Source organism: Macrobrachium nipponense, chromosome 10 (assembly GCF_015104395.2).
Source record: "Macrobrachium nipponense isolate FS-2020 chromosome 10, ASM1510439v2, whole genome shotgun sequence".
Classification (NCBI taxonomy): domain Eukaryota; kingdom Metazoa; phylum Arthropoda; class Malacostraca; order Decapoda; family Palaemonidae; genus Macrobrachium; species Macrobrachium nipponense.
In genome coordinates, this window is record NC_087204.1 from 44516860 (window position 1) to 44533403 (window position 16544).

The 16544-nt window shown below is 38.1% G+C and overlaps 1 protein-coding gene across 9 annotated transcripts in view; it reads right to left on the reverse strand.

Annotated features, from left to right (window-relative positions):
- Positions 1-1069: 1069 nt before the first annotated feature.
- Positions 1070-16544, reverse strand: part of LOC135223599 (dipeptidyl peptidase 4-like) — a 312810-nt gene continuing 297335 nt past the window's right edge. For all 9 annotated transcript variants that reach the window (XM_064262160.1, XM_064262158.1, XM_064262157.1 and 6 more), the window contains 6 exons: positions 15764-15907; positions 15470-15618; positions 15116-15310; positions 14839-14999; positions 14376-14587; positions 1070-2126 (listed from right to left, as the gene is read on the reverse strand). In XM_064262160.1, coding sequence (XP_064118230.1) covers positions 2031-2126; positions 14376-14587; positions 14839-14999; positions 15116-15310; positions 15470-15618; positions 15764-15907 — 957 coding nt within the window. In that variant the 3' untranslated portion in view covers positions 1070-2030. The remainder of the gene's footprint in view (positions 2127-14375; positions 14588-14838; positions 15000-15115; positions 15311-15469; positions 15619-15763; positions 15908-16544) is intronic.

Sequence of the window (16544 nt, forward strand, 5' to 3'; positions counted from 1 at the left end):
AGACATTTTCTAAGATCAAACAAGTTTCCCCTACATTGAACATTGCCATTTTACCCATATTACAGAAAATAAAAATCAAATAACTCTGACTAAACTGATACATAATTAGCCAGAAAGTGACCAGTTGTTTTTAAGGCTTTCTGTATCCTCCCTCCAAGAGTAAAGGACCCCATACACTAAACGATTGTCTGTATCATTCACAAAAACATTGTATATGGGCTTGCCTGACTGCAAAAGTGGGTGAAGTTTCGTGGTCTGAACGATCTCAGCAGAATCTGTCATTAAGGACCCCATACACTGAACAATTGTTTGAACAATTGTCTGTATCATTTGCAAAAACTGTGTATGGGCTTGTCTGAATGCAAAAGTGGGCAGAGTTTTGTGGTTTGAATGATTTTAGTGGAAATCTGTCATGACCAGGTTGCTGGCTTGCGACTTATGTCTGTCTTACACAGGTTGTTCAATGTATGTTTACTGATATAACTATTGCGCACATCTCTTCTAGAGATGATGCCATGTCTTCCCAAAACAAAATTTTTGTTCAGACTAAATCAGTGCAGAGATCATTCATACTGTCTGAATAGTGTGTGGTTGTTAGTAACAACAATCATTCAGACAGTTGTTCAGTGTATTGGGGTCCTAAGTCTCCCTTACGTTAAGAGCAAAGGTTTTTTCCTGTTTATGAACAAATGACAAATTTTAAATCAATTTGTACTTTTCATGATTAAAACAAACCTACAGTCTTAATGTATATGGCCCACTTCAAGCCATCCCTCATTTAGTTACCCGAGATAAAGGAAACTGATACTTTGTAGCTGGGATGGATTAAGGCAGGTCGGCTGTGCCCTCCTCCTTTCCGCCATCTTGGATAACTCCTGTTGCCACCAAAATCCTTGTTTGTACTTTTTTTTTAACTGGACTCCAGCAGGCACTAGAGACGTTTCCATAACATTAAGCCCGTAGGTTTGTTAGTTATGAAAACTAAAAATTTATTTATTGTATTTAAAATTATTTTGTAAACAATGTTAAAATTAAAAACTTTATAAAAAAAGATTATAAGAAACCAAGAAAATTTTCATGTCTTTATTTTGTAAATCTGTGCATTTTGTACATAGTCCTATGCAATCAAGATCAGTACAGTGATCCTCTGTAGTGTTATCATGATACAAAATATCAGTACAATTACTTAGCATTTCCTTATTTCACAGAAATCTAGTGTACATACTTCATCCTTCATGAGTGTGATGATGGTAATACAGTATACACGTTGACTGTAATAAGTATAATTTTTATTTTTCTACTACCCAGTCAGTAAGGTATATAAGAAATTGTGCCCAGTCACTATAACTTCTCAAATACTACATATTCAACTATACACTTTATATACTGAGCAACTACCACCACTCAAATGCTACATCAACTATTCACACTTTTATAAGACAATAAAAATTAATGGAACTTGTCATTAAAAAAATGCTCAATGTGAGAAACGTACAGTCTACTGTATGAAATTGATATATACATGTGAAAATGTCTCAAACATAGTCTGTTAAATAAAAATCATTTACAAATTTCTTAAACCATACATATAGCTCTGAATATAAAACCATGTACTTAATTAAAAATTTCATAAAATTTAAGAGATTTTTTGACTTAATAAAGCAAGTTGATAATATATATAATATTTGCAAACAAAGTTTTTCAAATGTAAAACCTCATTTATACAAACAGGGAAAGTGGAATTCCTCAAGACTTGGATTTGTAGGTTTTAAGATTGACTTTGCACAAGTCTGAAGATATTTTATGAAAATACAAACTTACTTCTGGAATGATGTTGCTAGTGGAATGTCAGTTATTGTTACCAAATAATTACATGTAGTAACAGCCAATATAAAAATAACTACAAATCATATGTGGAGGTGATGGTATTGCACTGAAAACTCTACCCAGGCAGTTTGATAAAACATAATGAATGACTTATAAAATGAAAGATGCATACTAATAAACGCAAAAGATACAAGTTAAGTACTTTAGGTCTGATTAAAACAGTCATTAAGGAAGTCTTCCATTGAATGATAATGATGTTTCTTGACACCTGCTAAACCATGGTTTTCATCTGGATAGCTCTGAAATAGAGTAAAATTCATTATCAGACTAGCTGAAAAAATTCCTAAATGGAAGATAAAAAAAAACTGTACATGAACACAATAGAGATTGTAATGAAGTGGTCACTTGATGCATACTAGATTATGTGCATTATTGTTTATGTATTTAGTAAAATTACATTAATATATATTTTAGTAATTTTGTTAGGAATATATTCCTATGTTTAATAATACAGCCTTGGGATTTTTAATCTCATGGAAATGGTAGTCACAGATTCTGGTACACATCATGGCAAGTTAAGGAGACTATACAGTTTTGGTACACTGAATTAATATAACTTTGTCATTTTGTATATGCACATTTTCTCTTGCATACTTTATGAAATTTTATTTCACAAGCATTATTGTCAATAACTTAACTGATAAACTCAGGCATTATGAGCTGCTAGATGCCTCCTTAGCTTCCTGTAGTACTGTGTGCCAAATTATGAAGTCAACTGTAACACACTCATGTGATAGGTACCATTTTTCATTCACTGGCCTCTTACCTTTTGTCTGACATCCAAAGTAACAATACCTTTCCTTTTTATGCTTACAATAATTATTATTTTTTTGTGTTTATCATTATATATGGTCATGTTAATACAGTACGGTCCCCAATTATGAGAGAATTTGGTTGATCCACGGCCTTGCAGAATTGGAAATTCGCAGATTTCGAAACACATACCTTATGGGAATAATTCCATTAGGGCCGAGGCAACCGGCAACTTACCCAGTCACACTTTTTTTATACTACCAATTTTCAATAATTTATATGTACTATACTGTTATTTTTTCTAATATGAAATTGTTCTTATGTATAAATAAAACATTAAAAAGGTTTTAATAACTTTAAAAAGTTTAAAATTACACACTGGATGGTGAAAACTCCCACACATAAACAATGCCCCCATTGGGTGCAAGTGTACTGTATGATACAGTCATTGCCTTTAAAAAAACCTTTTGGATGGAATTTCCTCTACCTATCCTCTGCCAAAAAAACATTCAAACTACTCTTATCTCATCCTCCGTGAAGAGTTCTTCTGCTGAAGGAAGGCTTTGTGAACCATTTGAGGTTTCGGGGACTGCGCTTCATGCATGTCTTCACTCTCGTTAGGCCTAACAAACTTAAGTTACGAGTGCCCGTCTCAGTTTATCTGTCCAGCACGTTCACTATGTAATTGTTTTCATATAAATTTATTCTACGATAAAAAAGAACTGATGAAAATTCAAAATTTGATTGAAATTACAATTTCTTAAAAAGAAATTATAAAAATTCAAAATTCAAAATTCAACATGAAATGACAGTTTCTTGAAAAGTTTAGATCAAACAATTCTCTCTCTCTCTCCCTCTCTAACTTCAGGGCAAGCTTGGGCAAGCTTTTTAGTTTCGAGAAAATAGTTCTTCCTCTTCAGCTTCTAGGCAGATGCATACATGATGGGATGATCAGAATACACTTCGCAGATCTGGATAATACCTACGGCGATGATGATGATACCGATCATTCAGAATACACTTCGCAAATCTAAATAATACGTATAACAATTGTGATGATACCAATCATTCATACATACTGCGCTATGAAGTCACAAATTTGTACGTGCGGCAGAGCCTTCAGTCTTAGCTAATGGCTGAGCAGGAAATCTCTCTCTCGCATTCCCCCTTGGAGGAATAATAGTTTTTTTCCTATAAGTATTCCCCCCACCCCTTCTCTCAGATACCAGCGAACCAGCCCAGAAATAAGGAATTTGATCACATTTGCTTGTTAAGAGAGCTGGCATCTCATTTAAATTTGTTATTATTTTTGTGAATGTGTTTAGATGGGATACCACCGTTTCAAACATGTTTCCATGTATGTATTTCTGCTCTTTGAACTCGAAGACAAACTTTTTATCCTATGCACGTTGATGCACTAAACACGTTTCAAAAGGTTTTATTTAGGTTGAATTAATTCGAGCAAGTCATGTTATTCATCCTTCACAAGGAAGACATCTTGCAAGACTGTAAACATCAGCAAAATCCAGTGGAGAAATTATCAGCAGACCAGGAAATGCTAGTTTTACCAGACTTTGAGGTGTAAACTGTTAAAAACTTTTACCAGACTTTGAGGTTGAAACAGTTAGAAAGTCTCTGAGATCAGACATAAGTACTATTAATTGAGCAAAATGCATGTTTTGCCGGTTGGATGTTACAGACTCAAAGCTTTTCAAAGTGATGACAAAGCACACTTCCAATACAATGCTCAAGCTTCGTAAACGTGATCAGACCATAGCATGTAGATTGGCTGGCATCAATGATGTTACTGCTGCAGAAGGGAAGTATCATTGAAATGTTGTGTACTTTTCAAAAGAAAGAGGTCAGAAGTGGACTCCTCTGGAATGGAAGATAGGCAAGCAGATTACTTGGGAACATTTATGGAAGAGCTGGAGCGAGGAATAGCAAAGGGACAAGTTTATTCCCTCAAAAGGGATTTTGACGTAGGAAAAATCTATTTCTGGGCGAGGAAGCCCTGTCGCCCAGTGAAATAGGTTCCTTCAGCACTATTTCTAAGGTAAAATATTGCTATAATACGAGAGAACTGCTAAATTGGACATGCCAGAATATTCTGGCTTGCTCACCTTTATTAAAAGGTGTCGGTATAGTTCTGGGGCGAGTGAAAACCACTACCACGACACCCTCTCCAATTAGCCTCTCCTACATCAAAAACCCTCAAGGAAAGGGGAGCCGTCCTACGGCTCACTACCTACCACTGCGTAAGTAGCGGCTGTGACATCATTCCTTCAGATAGCCGTACTCGAGACGCACGCGTTTTTTCTTTGCTCTCGTGTTTTTTGCTATTTTGGTTTTTCTTTCGTTATGGATCGTCAATCTCCATCTGCATCCAAGTTAAGTACTGGTTTTAGTGTTGACACTATTTAGGGAGTGTTTTTGGGCCTTCATGCCCTTATTATTTAGGTTTTTAGGAGTCGTCGCCTCACGAGGCGGCAGCTCCAAGCCGCCATTAGAGCGTTCCCTTTGTGTCTCCCCTTCGGTTTCACATGGTCTCCCATACCTAGTGATCCGATTTGTAATGACAGTTTGTCTTTATCAACTTCAGTGTTTTGGATGCTGATTTTGACGATTATAATTATGTTTTTGTATTTATTTTATTTTATTGTATTTTATTTTATATGCTGGCACGGGGGTTTCTTCCGAGCACGTCTCTTTGTTTCGTGCCCCATCTGGAACAACCGTTATTTTTCATGCATGTCTTTATTTCATTTAATAATACTGTTTATTTTGTTCCTTTTGCTAGTCATAGATTTCCCTGGCCGCCTGTCCTTCGTTCCTACGTCCCAGCCTAGGCCAGCTTCTGGAGTTCCTGGTTAGGGCCATCCTTATCGGGTGGTCTTACTTGGTTCTCCTTGGACAGCTCTGTTCCTCTTTCTCGTTTTTATTTTCTCCCCCCCGTGTTCAGTACATATTTTATTGTCTTATTTTTGTTTGTTTTATGTATGTGTACAGGTCGGCTAGGCTAGTCCTCTGGCCTCCCTCTCGGCCACCCTCGTGGTCCATGCTACCGCGAGGGAGCCGGGCGGTCACGTGATCGTCTTCCTCTACCGACCTACCTTCACCCCCCCCCCCCACAGCCCCCACTTAGGTGGGTGCTTATCTCGCTCACGTTGTCACTGACAACCGACCCCAGTTCTCGTGGAGGGGTGGAAGGGGGCCCCACAGGCCCTCAGTGTGCGGGTGACGCTTCTCGGCCGACCTCTTCCCAGTGTTGGGGAGGAGCTTCGCTTTACCCAGCCTCGGTTCCGACCTGGCTAGGGTGCGCTCGGCCCTCCTCGCTCTTTGGGATCCTTACTCCATTCGCCCTCTGACATTCCCTCCCCGTCTAATGCCGGAACAGGCTTCCGGCTATATCCGGAGTCTTGGAGGTGAACGTCTCTTCGGTGGCTATGCCTCCGTAAGGCGAATATTATTTTATTATATCATTTATATTATCGAGTATACGCTCCGCGGTGAGTTACTACTCTCTTGTTATTTTAGCTTAGGGAACCTCCGGGTTCCACCGTTTCAGTCTCGCCTTTCGCTAGTGCTCCTCCTCTCCAGTTTTATCTAGTAGGGACAGTGGGTTAGTAGCTTGTGCTCCGGTCTATCCAGAATGCATCTGCTTCCCGCTGCTACGACTCCGGAATGCTTAGTAGGGTACATAGCAAGTTTGGCAGATTCGGACATATTTTGTTAGCCCGGAATACTCCGGCATTAATAAATGTTACCTAGAACTTCCTACACCTGTTGCCAATGGTACTCATATATCATTATTCTTACAGGCCACCCGGTGTTTGATTGCCGTCTGTAACGCCGTGATTCAAGACCCTTGTGGGCACGACGTTTGCCGGAGCCACGCCTCAAAGCAGATTGGGATTACTACAGTGAGACCCCTTTACATGAATATGGTGCAAGTGCAGGCCTATACAGAAGTGATAGAAAGGAAAAGGTTGCTAAATTTCTGGAAGTGGCATTCATGTAACCTCTCAATGTCAAAAAACCATTAATGATTGTCCCAGCAGCTCTTAAGGACTCTGCATTATAAAAGATGCGGGATTCAGACAATGACAGTTCCGAGGAAGACGTGGGATTTCTACTAAAGGAGACAGCTGAAAGATTAGCTCATCTTGATGATGAAATTACAAGCTGGATGTTTGAGTAGCCCTGAAAATACACCATAATATCAAGCACAGTCCTGGACACAACAAAATTACAAGATTGATATTGACCATACTGCAATAGTAGTAGTACCAGAGAGAGTAGTACCTGCTTTTCCACCGCCTGTGTTCAGTTTACACCACAGAAAATGAGGATTAATCAGAAGGAAGTAAGTGAAATCAGGAAAAGGTTCTGAGTGTCTGTCAGGACGCAGTGTTTCTTGCATCAAAAGGTCGAGTAATGACACAAAAGCATCTTGGGCTGGGAGTGGCCTTGCATCAGGATACTGGTAAAAAGACCTGGTGTGACTACTTCATTCTGCAGGACACTGAGTCTCATATGACACTGTTCTGTGGGTAGATCCTGCCATTGCAAATGACATTCTCCACAGGTATCAGGATCATGGGAAAGTACCGATTCTTAGAAATTTGTTTTTCTCCCAGGGAACACAAAAGGGATATGTGTATCCGATTTGCCAATAACAATATTGGCAGCATCGAAAAAAACTTCATGCAAGTCCATACACTGCTCTAAGACGAAAACTTCCAAATGAATGTCAGATGGATTGGGACATACCCCTGTCGGCTTCAAGAGTTGTAACCATGGCAACTAGTTTCAGAGATCTAGAAGCCTCAAACATGAAAAACAAAAAGACAGAACCACACTTACTTAAAAATGTTGACACAGAACAGTACAAGTCTGATGCCAGCAAGATAAGTCTGAAGTTGCCGACTTAGCTGATCTGATCCACCCAGGACAGAAGTAGGTCCATGTCCAATCAAAAATGCTCATCATCTGGACAGTGATAAAAAATTTCAAGCAATGACAAAGCATCTTGGGGAATAGTTTGGTCAACTTGTAACAAGCAGCTACTCCAAGGCCAAAATGCTGCAATGGGACAAACAAAAGGAGTGCAAAAATCTTGTTGTAATGAAAGATGGCTTCCATGTGCAGATGAACTTTTTGAAGGTATTTGGACAGCACACGGAGTCTTCTGGACTTGTCGACATCTGGACTGTAGTGGCATATTTGGAGAATTTTTTGCTCTCATTTTGAAAGGAAATCCTTGGAACCAAGTGATCCGTCCCCCACAAATTTACTTGGAAGCTTTCTGGGCTGTTCTTTGGAAGTGTTGCACAAACTGGTCAGAGTCAAATGACAAGACTATCTGGGAAAACCTCACAACAGCAACAACAAATGTTGCCAAGGCTTCCAAGGACAAGGATGATGGCCTTTTGTTGACGTTCTTTGCATCATTGCACTCAGAAGTTTGGCAACTCTGATGTTCTTGAAAACTTTGATGAGCAGTGCAGCCAGTTTTCTCCAACATTCCAGTTCTGGAGAACATAAGTGTATCCAGTTTGCTGCGCTTCACAAGTGCACTTCGGGAATGTGACTGACTTCAGTTTCTTTCATCATTTGTCGAGATGCTCCCATTGTTTCCAGCATTTTGATCATGTGAACTACACCCAATGGGCGATTGTCATCCTGGCAGACTTGAAACAACTTCAAACTGTTGCACCTGAAGTCTACCAGGGATTCATGGAAGGAGACAGCTCAACGTTCAATCAGATTCCTGATGATCAAGCCCTTGAGCAAATCAACAAAACTAGCAAAACAGCTGGGGGCTCCTAGGCATATAAAGAACAGACACTGCTAGAGACAGGTGGCCATGGACATAAAATGAAAGAGAACAGCTGTTAAAGGAAAGAGCACAGCTGTTAAAGTACACAAAAGCTGCTCTATGTTCAAGTTGGTGACTGAAGATGAGGGTGACAAAGAGGAGCTCAAGCACAAGGATTTTGGACCAGCAATAATGAAATGAGGACAGAGGAAATATTACAAGCCAGTTGTTCACACGCAAACAAACCTTTGGTTTTAACAATAGAAAATTATCCTATTGTTAAGACCTCAGGTTTGTAGCTATGAAAAATACAAATTGTCTTAGAAAATTTGTCATTTTTTCAAGTTCAGTCCCTTCAGTCAGGAATCTTGTTATATAAGTATATTTGCACTTAAGGTCTCCAAAATCATTGGTTTAGAATAGTTTGGGAAAGCAATTTTTAAAGAAATTTTCCAAATGCCATTTAACAGCTTGTCCCCCATTTATTGATCAGGAATAAAGGTTTCCGAGGTCACGTCAAAGAGACTGGAGTTACAGTCGGTAGTGAGAAGGCGTCTGTCTTCAGGGAAGGCCACCGATACTTTTGAAGATACATAATTAAAACCGGTGTTTCGCCATTTAGTTGGGGCATTCAATTCCGTTCCCATCTGATATTTGTGGCTGTCTGAGAAGCAGTGTTGGCCTCCTTGAGTTATGTTGGTATGGCCTGTTTAGATATGGGAATTTTAGGAGTGTGGCATCCTTCCTGGATTTTGATTTCTATGCGTATCTTTGTATCAGTGGTTGAAGAGGAACCTCTTGCTCAAGAAATTGTTTTCAAGTACTCCCTATTCACTTGGAGACTTCTTTAACTGCTTGTTTGAACGGCAGCTAAGTTTTGATTTATTATATTTATATTAATTATTTTTCCATAAATATTACCCAAGCGCTTAGATACCGATCGTACCTGTAAGTGTTTATTATTTAAGCATAATAAAGTGCGTTGGAGTGATATTCTGCGTATAATTCTCCTCCTCATAATTAAACCTGTTTTTTAATGTTATGGTTTTTTATGGTGTGGACATTGTAACAATCTCCCCACTTGATTTCACTCACATCAGGGGATATGTTGGTGAGGATGTAACTAATGATCTATTGGCAGAAAAAGCTGTTGTACACGACTGTCCAAGAAAGACTTGTGGAAAAGAACATCAATTTCTACAACATTAAGACAAAGCAGAAGAAGACGATGTCCTTCAAGGTAGACCAAGATCTTTTTTGACATTAGTTACAGCCATGGAAGCAGGGTGAAAAATTGATGTCATCACACTTCAGGAAAAGGAGCTTTGCCCAGTTCCTCTGTCATTGGCAATACTGGACCAAAACCTCCAGTTTCCAAGAAGCAAAGCAGACCTGGCCCATATCTTGACCAAAGGGTTGCCTTAAGATGTTCCACCACAAAATTTGACACAAAAGTATCATCCTTGATGGGGTGGCACTGGTTCAGTCCCTAGCAAAATCACTCTGGACCATCAAACATTAGGCAAATGGACTGATAACTTCAAAAGACATGTCATCTGTTACCCTGAAACATGAAAACATGTTGATGCTGTGTTTGGTCAGTATGAAGCACACACTATCATGGCAGGAACAGAAGGTCAGAGCGTACAGAAAAACACTGGAAACTGGTATAGTTTCATCAACCTCAATGAAAACAAGGCAAGTCAAGTCTTGCAAACTTTTAGTCCACGCAACTCATGGAGGCCTTTGAAGTTGAAGGCAGCAAACTTTTCCTTGCTGGATGATTCACAGAACAAACCAAAAGCTGGCCTTCTTCTGAGTCCCCACTCTCAGGATGTAAAACAGCAGGGATTTGTCCAGGTCATTGTCCACAGGCAGGACACTGTTCTTGTTCTACTAGCAGCTCAAGAAGGATTGCTGACCCAGTTTCTGTGGATGCAGGCTGGATCTGCTAGAAAGAGGCACTCCATTGCTGTTCATCAAATCATACCCTCAAACTCTGAGAAATAGAATTTGATTATGGGATTTCATGCATTTGCAGGGGCAGATTCAACAAGCCACTTTGCTGGCTTTGGAAAACACACTGCCTGAAATGTTTTTGTTAAAAGACCCAAACTTATGTGAGGGACTTGGTCCTGAGGATTTTCCAGAACAGCAAGTGTTAGATGCAGCTGAACACACTGTTTGTAAACTGTAAGACTCGAGCACACACATCCAATCAATCCACCAAGTGCGATGTTTGAGCCAAAAAGACACTGGATAACATACTCTCAACCAAAGATGCCCTCCAGTTGCACATTAGACATACACATTTCCAGACACTGATCTGGAAAAGAGGAAACTGAGCCCTCCAAAAGTTGCCACCTGTTCAGGAGAGTGGTTGGAAGTTCAAAAGAGCAGATGCCGACACTATCTAAAGCCAAAACTTCTTACCACAGAACCTGCAATTGCTGCCTGCTTTTAGCTGACCTCGTTTGGATGTTCTTCAAGAAAAACATGATGTACACCTAGATGTTGCCAATCCAACCCATCTGTCTCTGACATGCACCAGAGCATGCTTGTGCAAAGACTACTGCAGAAACCCCAAGTTCACTGGAACTTCTCTTGGAATGAGGAAAAACATCTTCCCTTAATAGAAGGCACGAATAGTGTGTCTCACTGCTCTTTATCAGCAATGGCACAAAGTCAAGGACCTAAGATGATGATGTAAACTGATTTAAACACACAAAGCATATATTTCACCATGGTCATGCTTGTAGCAGTCCATTCAATCTTTTTGTTGCGTGTACAATTGACTTACATCAATTTTTATGCATTTTGCTGTGCATAAGTTATTTTTATGTATTAGGCTGTAACAAGCACAGAATTTTCAGTTATCTGAATGTAATGCACAAACTGATAACAGAACATGATGGCAGAGGTAATCCTTGAGTGCAGATTTTCACTTTATTGGATTTTGTAAGTCTGGCTTTTTTTGGCTTTTTTTTTTTTTTTTTTGTAAGTGCCTTTTTTTTTGTAAGTGCCTTTTTTTTATGGATTAAAGAATTTGTATTTCTGGGGGTGTATACTTTCCAAGTGGAACATTTGTTCTGACAACAATTGCTCGTGCCAATACATCAGTCAGAGAAGAAAAATGAGGGATGGTGGAAAATAAATATTGACTTTATCAAGTTAAAAAAATGTCCTGCATAAATATGAATATAAAACAGCTAGGTGGTTACATGATTTTTTTTAAGTTTGACATATGCTTCCAGTTATTTTCATGTTCAAGGTACATTAGTTTATCAAAAGTGTATTGCATATTACAGACTATTTTTGTTCCTGCTTTTTTTTATAAGGATTGTCTGAGGCAAGAGTGCTAAATGTGCGTGGTTTGTGATCTCATGGTATTGGTTATCATACAAACATCATTATTTTATTTTATTTCCTTGTGCTTGATGTTAAATTGTTTGGAAAGGTTAGTTTTCAATAATAGGTTTGTTTTGAACCTTATTTTGTTTTGAAATTTATTTTATATTTGAATTAAAGAACACATCATAGTGCAAGTACTTTTGTCTAAAATGCATCTAGTACTGACCGAAATAAGATGTAGAACTGATGTATCTGCTAAGTTCTTTGTTGAATTAACTTTAATTTAAGGACATGGGCGGCCGCCTTTTTGAAGTAGCCACCAACTTGGGAACCAAAACATCAGAAATTGGGCATCCCATCTGGATTTCTTTTAAAACACAATCTAAAGACATACGTACATTAAGTAAAATTGCTTCTAACATGCAAAGGTGATCAAGTTACCTTTTTTTTAAACTACAGTTTTCAGCTTCTTCTTTATATAATATTTTGTCTTACTTTTTGTCCTATCCATGGTGACAATAATTTCAGGTATTTATTGAGCTATTTGATTCAGTTTACTATTCGGGTGACAACCAGTATTATCTTGGCATTACTTTGTGTAACCTTCTGCGTCTCCAGTTTTTATTTTTTTTCCTGGAATTTCAGTAACTATTTGTCAACTTTGCTTTTATTTACTTTCACATATTTCTATTTTGGGATTTTTTTCTCATTCATTGTTATGCCGGTAAGGAACACTGTTCCATTTGCAAGTCATCCTTTGGTATTATAAGCAGTAACTGGAACAGACTGGCATGTCTCCCTCTCCTTGAGGAAGGGATCCTCATCATTTATTAGGTGGTTTATTAGGACCTGATAGTCCATCCCAATCAGAACCCCAGCAGCTGAGTTGGTGCAACATCGAGCACATTTGTGAGTACAATGACCTGGGGGTTGCTCACTTGAGTATATTTCTGAAGCAAGACCATCATTCAGATTGGTGGTCACAGCTTACTTATGGTGTTTCGGACTAAATGAATAGTCTGATCTTTTGATAATTCTTCCAGCAGATGAAGCAAGCTCCTCCTTCCACCTTTTACTCACCAAAGGAAGTTCTACGAACCTGAAAACACAAATATTACTCATCTACAGGTGGACTCATCATTAAGCATGTTGGCAGCCATTCACACACTTGCTAACCTTGCCCTCACAGGTGTGCAGGGGCTAAGTTGCTGATTGTTGGTGTAGGGTGTGCCAACCTTTGGACGAACATTTTAATAATGTGTCCAAATTCTTCTCTAAAGTTTTAACTTTTGAGTATTCTCTCACTGCAGAATGGACCAGTTCTGATAACAACCTCACTTTTTCCAAGAGAAATGTATGGGTTAGGGGAAGTAGAAGGGAGAGGGATATTCAGGTAGGCATTACCCTCTCTTCAGCTGACATGAGGAGGGGGATGCCTGTCATGACATTGGACATTATGGCAAAGAAAGGGGGCAGAGCTCTAATGTAGTTTTGTCCTTAAGGGCTGTTTGAAACTACCTATGAAGGACTTACTCCCTCCCACTTCTCATTTAATTTCATTCCCAGCCTACCCTCCAGCATTTGGCCAAGGTGTGAGTGATGTTGGAAAAAAGAGTGTACTGGAAGTCATAGACCACTACATTCTGGGTCTTTACAATCATCTCTTGAGACCAATCGTCAATCTCTCCTTTGAACAAGTTTGTGCTACAGGCTGTGTTCAAGATGATGGATTCCCTCAAAGAAGGCAACTTCATACTTCTAGTAGCCCTGAAGGACATGTACTTGAAAATATACCTCCAGTTTGTCTGTGATGAGACTGTATACCAGTTCAAACCTGTGGTTTGGACTGGTGACAGCAGACCTTATAACCCGAGAGCGACAGCTTAATGACTAACTGAGTAAAAATCTTAGGTGTTGTAACTATTTTTCATAAATATGTATTCATTAGATAGCGAGTGAGGGCACCAGAAGAAAACATCCCAAATTTTAAATTGTGAACCATTGTAAAAAAGTACGTATATGCATTTGGATAAAGATGTCTCTAGGATGCCAACAGTGTACACCAACGTGCTGTTTTTCAACAGCTCGAGCGTAGCATGGTTGCTTAAAAATTAACTGATGAAATACTGCCATGGATACCTCTCACTGAAGGCTCAAGTGTTCAGAGGAATGGCATCGTATGTCATAAAATGTAATCTATCCAAAAGAACTAACCTTGCAATTTTTTTAAAGATCAACAATGAGGACTAAGTATCTTTGACATAATCCTTAAAAAAAACACACACACACACACCAAATGTCATGCTATTACAAACCTAATTGCAGAAGACTGGACAAAAGATCATGATGTGGGTTAAACTTCGTATAGCATACATACAGTTATTTAGACTAGATTCATCACAACTGAGAACCTGACATATTAAGGCCAAAGACTTGATGCAAGTAAAGAAACCAACTTCTAACTTGAATTTACAGCAAAAATAAGCAAACAACATTTTAAAACTATATATTAAACAGCTGTGCAAAGACTCGGTTATGACTATTCTTGAGTGATTTATCTTACCTGAGACCTGAAGAGGATGTCATTAACCTCCAAAGCTCGAGACAGCATCATGGATTGTTGGTAGTGAACATTGTCATCAGCAGTTCCATGAATGAGGAAGAACTCCTTGTTCTTGAAATTGGTTACATTCTTCGTAATGTCAGAGGCTATATATGCTCTCAAATTATCATCAGGTGTTGGCAAACCCATATAACGCTCCGTATATACAGTATCTAAAAGGAATATTAGTAGGAGATAATTTTTATTCATGTTTTTTTAAAGCAATCTTAATGGTGATAGTAACTAAATACATTACAATATTTTAAATATTATCAGGTGTCTGGCACTCACAAAATACTTGGCATATATGAAGTGTCTCTCATTATGGAAATTCATGGATTGCAAATCAGTAAGTTACATTTTTCTTTACACTTTTCCTCATATTCTAAAATAAATTAAATTAAAAATAACCGAGCATAATTACCATAATATATCCAGGAAGTGACTGGAGCAACAGAAATGCCACATTTGAAAACATTTCCAACATCTTTAGACAAGGCAGAAGCAGTTACATAGCCACCATATGACCATCCCCAAATAGCAGTTCTTGATGAGTCAATAAACTGGAACGATTTTTGGAGGGCTCTGTAAAAGTAAAGCACAGAAAATTACACATGAGGGGCTTGAAAGAAACATTATATAAAATATAGGAAATTCTTTAAACATTTATAAAAGTTCCATTTAGTAAATTTGGCACTTACGAGGTGACAGCAATTTGATCTTCTACTTCAGCTGTTCCCAATCCATAATATAAAGCATGGAGGAGCTTATCCCCAGAATATCCAGATCCACGTCCATCAATTGAAGTATATATGATATCCCTCTCAGAAGCCAAATAATCACCCCAGTCAATTCTAAATTTATCACTCACAAGCTGAGAACCTGGGCCGCCATACCTACAACAGAATTTGTACATTCTTACCATGTAAATATTTTCAAACACTGGAAAAATTAATATACAGTATAATAAATATTAAATGGCATTATATTAAAAAATGAGCATAATTTACAGATTTTCAAAACATAATGTAACCAAAACATATGGAATTACTTACACATAAACAAGCATGGGGTAAGTCTGGAAGAGAGTAGGATTATACTTTGGAGGGAGTTTCATGGAAACTTGAGCTTTATGACCACCTTCAATATCAATTTCTAGACGCTTTTCAAGAGGTAAAGATCTGTCTAAGAGGCGATCACGAATCTGAAAAATATTAAACACTCCACATAATTGAGATTCAAGTGTCATTTCAGTTTAATTTGCATTAAATATCTAAAATATTTAGGACACTACTCCATTATGATATACATTTATAAACTGTCATGAGAGTAAAGGATAAATTTCATACATCTTGATTATCTTCAAGTAGCATAAGTCTAGAGTGATCAGAAGTCTTATGGAGAGTAACTTGAGGGATTCCAGGACCGCTGCAGGTTAATACATAGTACTGGCTCTCTTTGCTGAAATCTGCACTGTTGTAGTTGCATTCCTCCTAAAAACCAATAAAAAAAATCAAATTTAATTGACTGGCACTGTACCTTAAAAACTTAATTGTCACTTTATTTTCAGTACAGTATATCCTATGACCTACTTAAAGTTCAAAAATCTATTATATTTACAATATTAAAGTAAAAAGTGTCCCTAAGGGTATTAACTGGTCAATGTAATGGAGGAGAAAAGATTAGTTCTTAATTCCAAGCCACTCTTTCTTTTTCTTTTGTTGTCCACCACTGGCCACACTTTTACAATCTTTTCTTATTCACTATAAATGTAAAAAGCTGAGAAGGTAGGGAATGTTGAGATCTCGAGTAAAGTTAAATTGAACCCTTGCTACCTGGTCTGGGCCAGCATTTAGTATTTCCTGGACTGCTTCCTATCTCTGTGTAAGTCGTACTGCATTACATTTGTGTGAAAAAGTTTTATCCACAACTTATTAAAGCAAAATATTGCTATTTTTAACTATTAAACATTACAATGTGAGTGAATATTTTAGAGGCCCCTAGTAATCTTATCAAAAAGTTAGTCAAAGAAATAAAAAATCTGCATCAATATTAGGGTATAGTACTATCAAGGTCACCAATATACATAGCTATTTATTTTTTAAAAAACAATTCCAGTTTCCTCTTTGA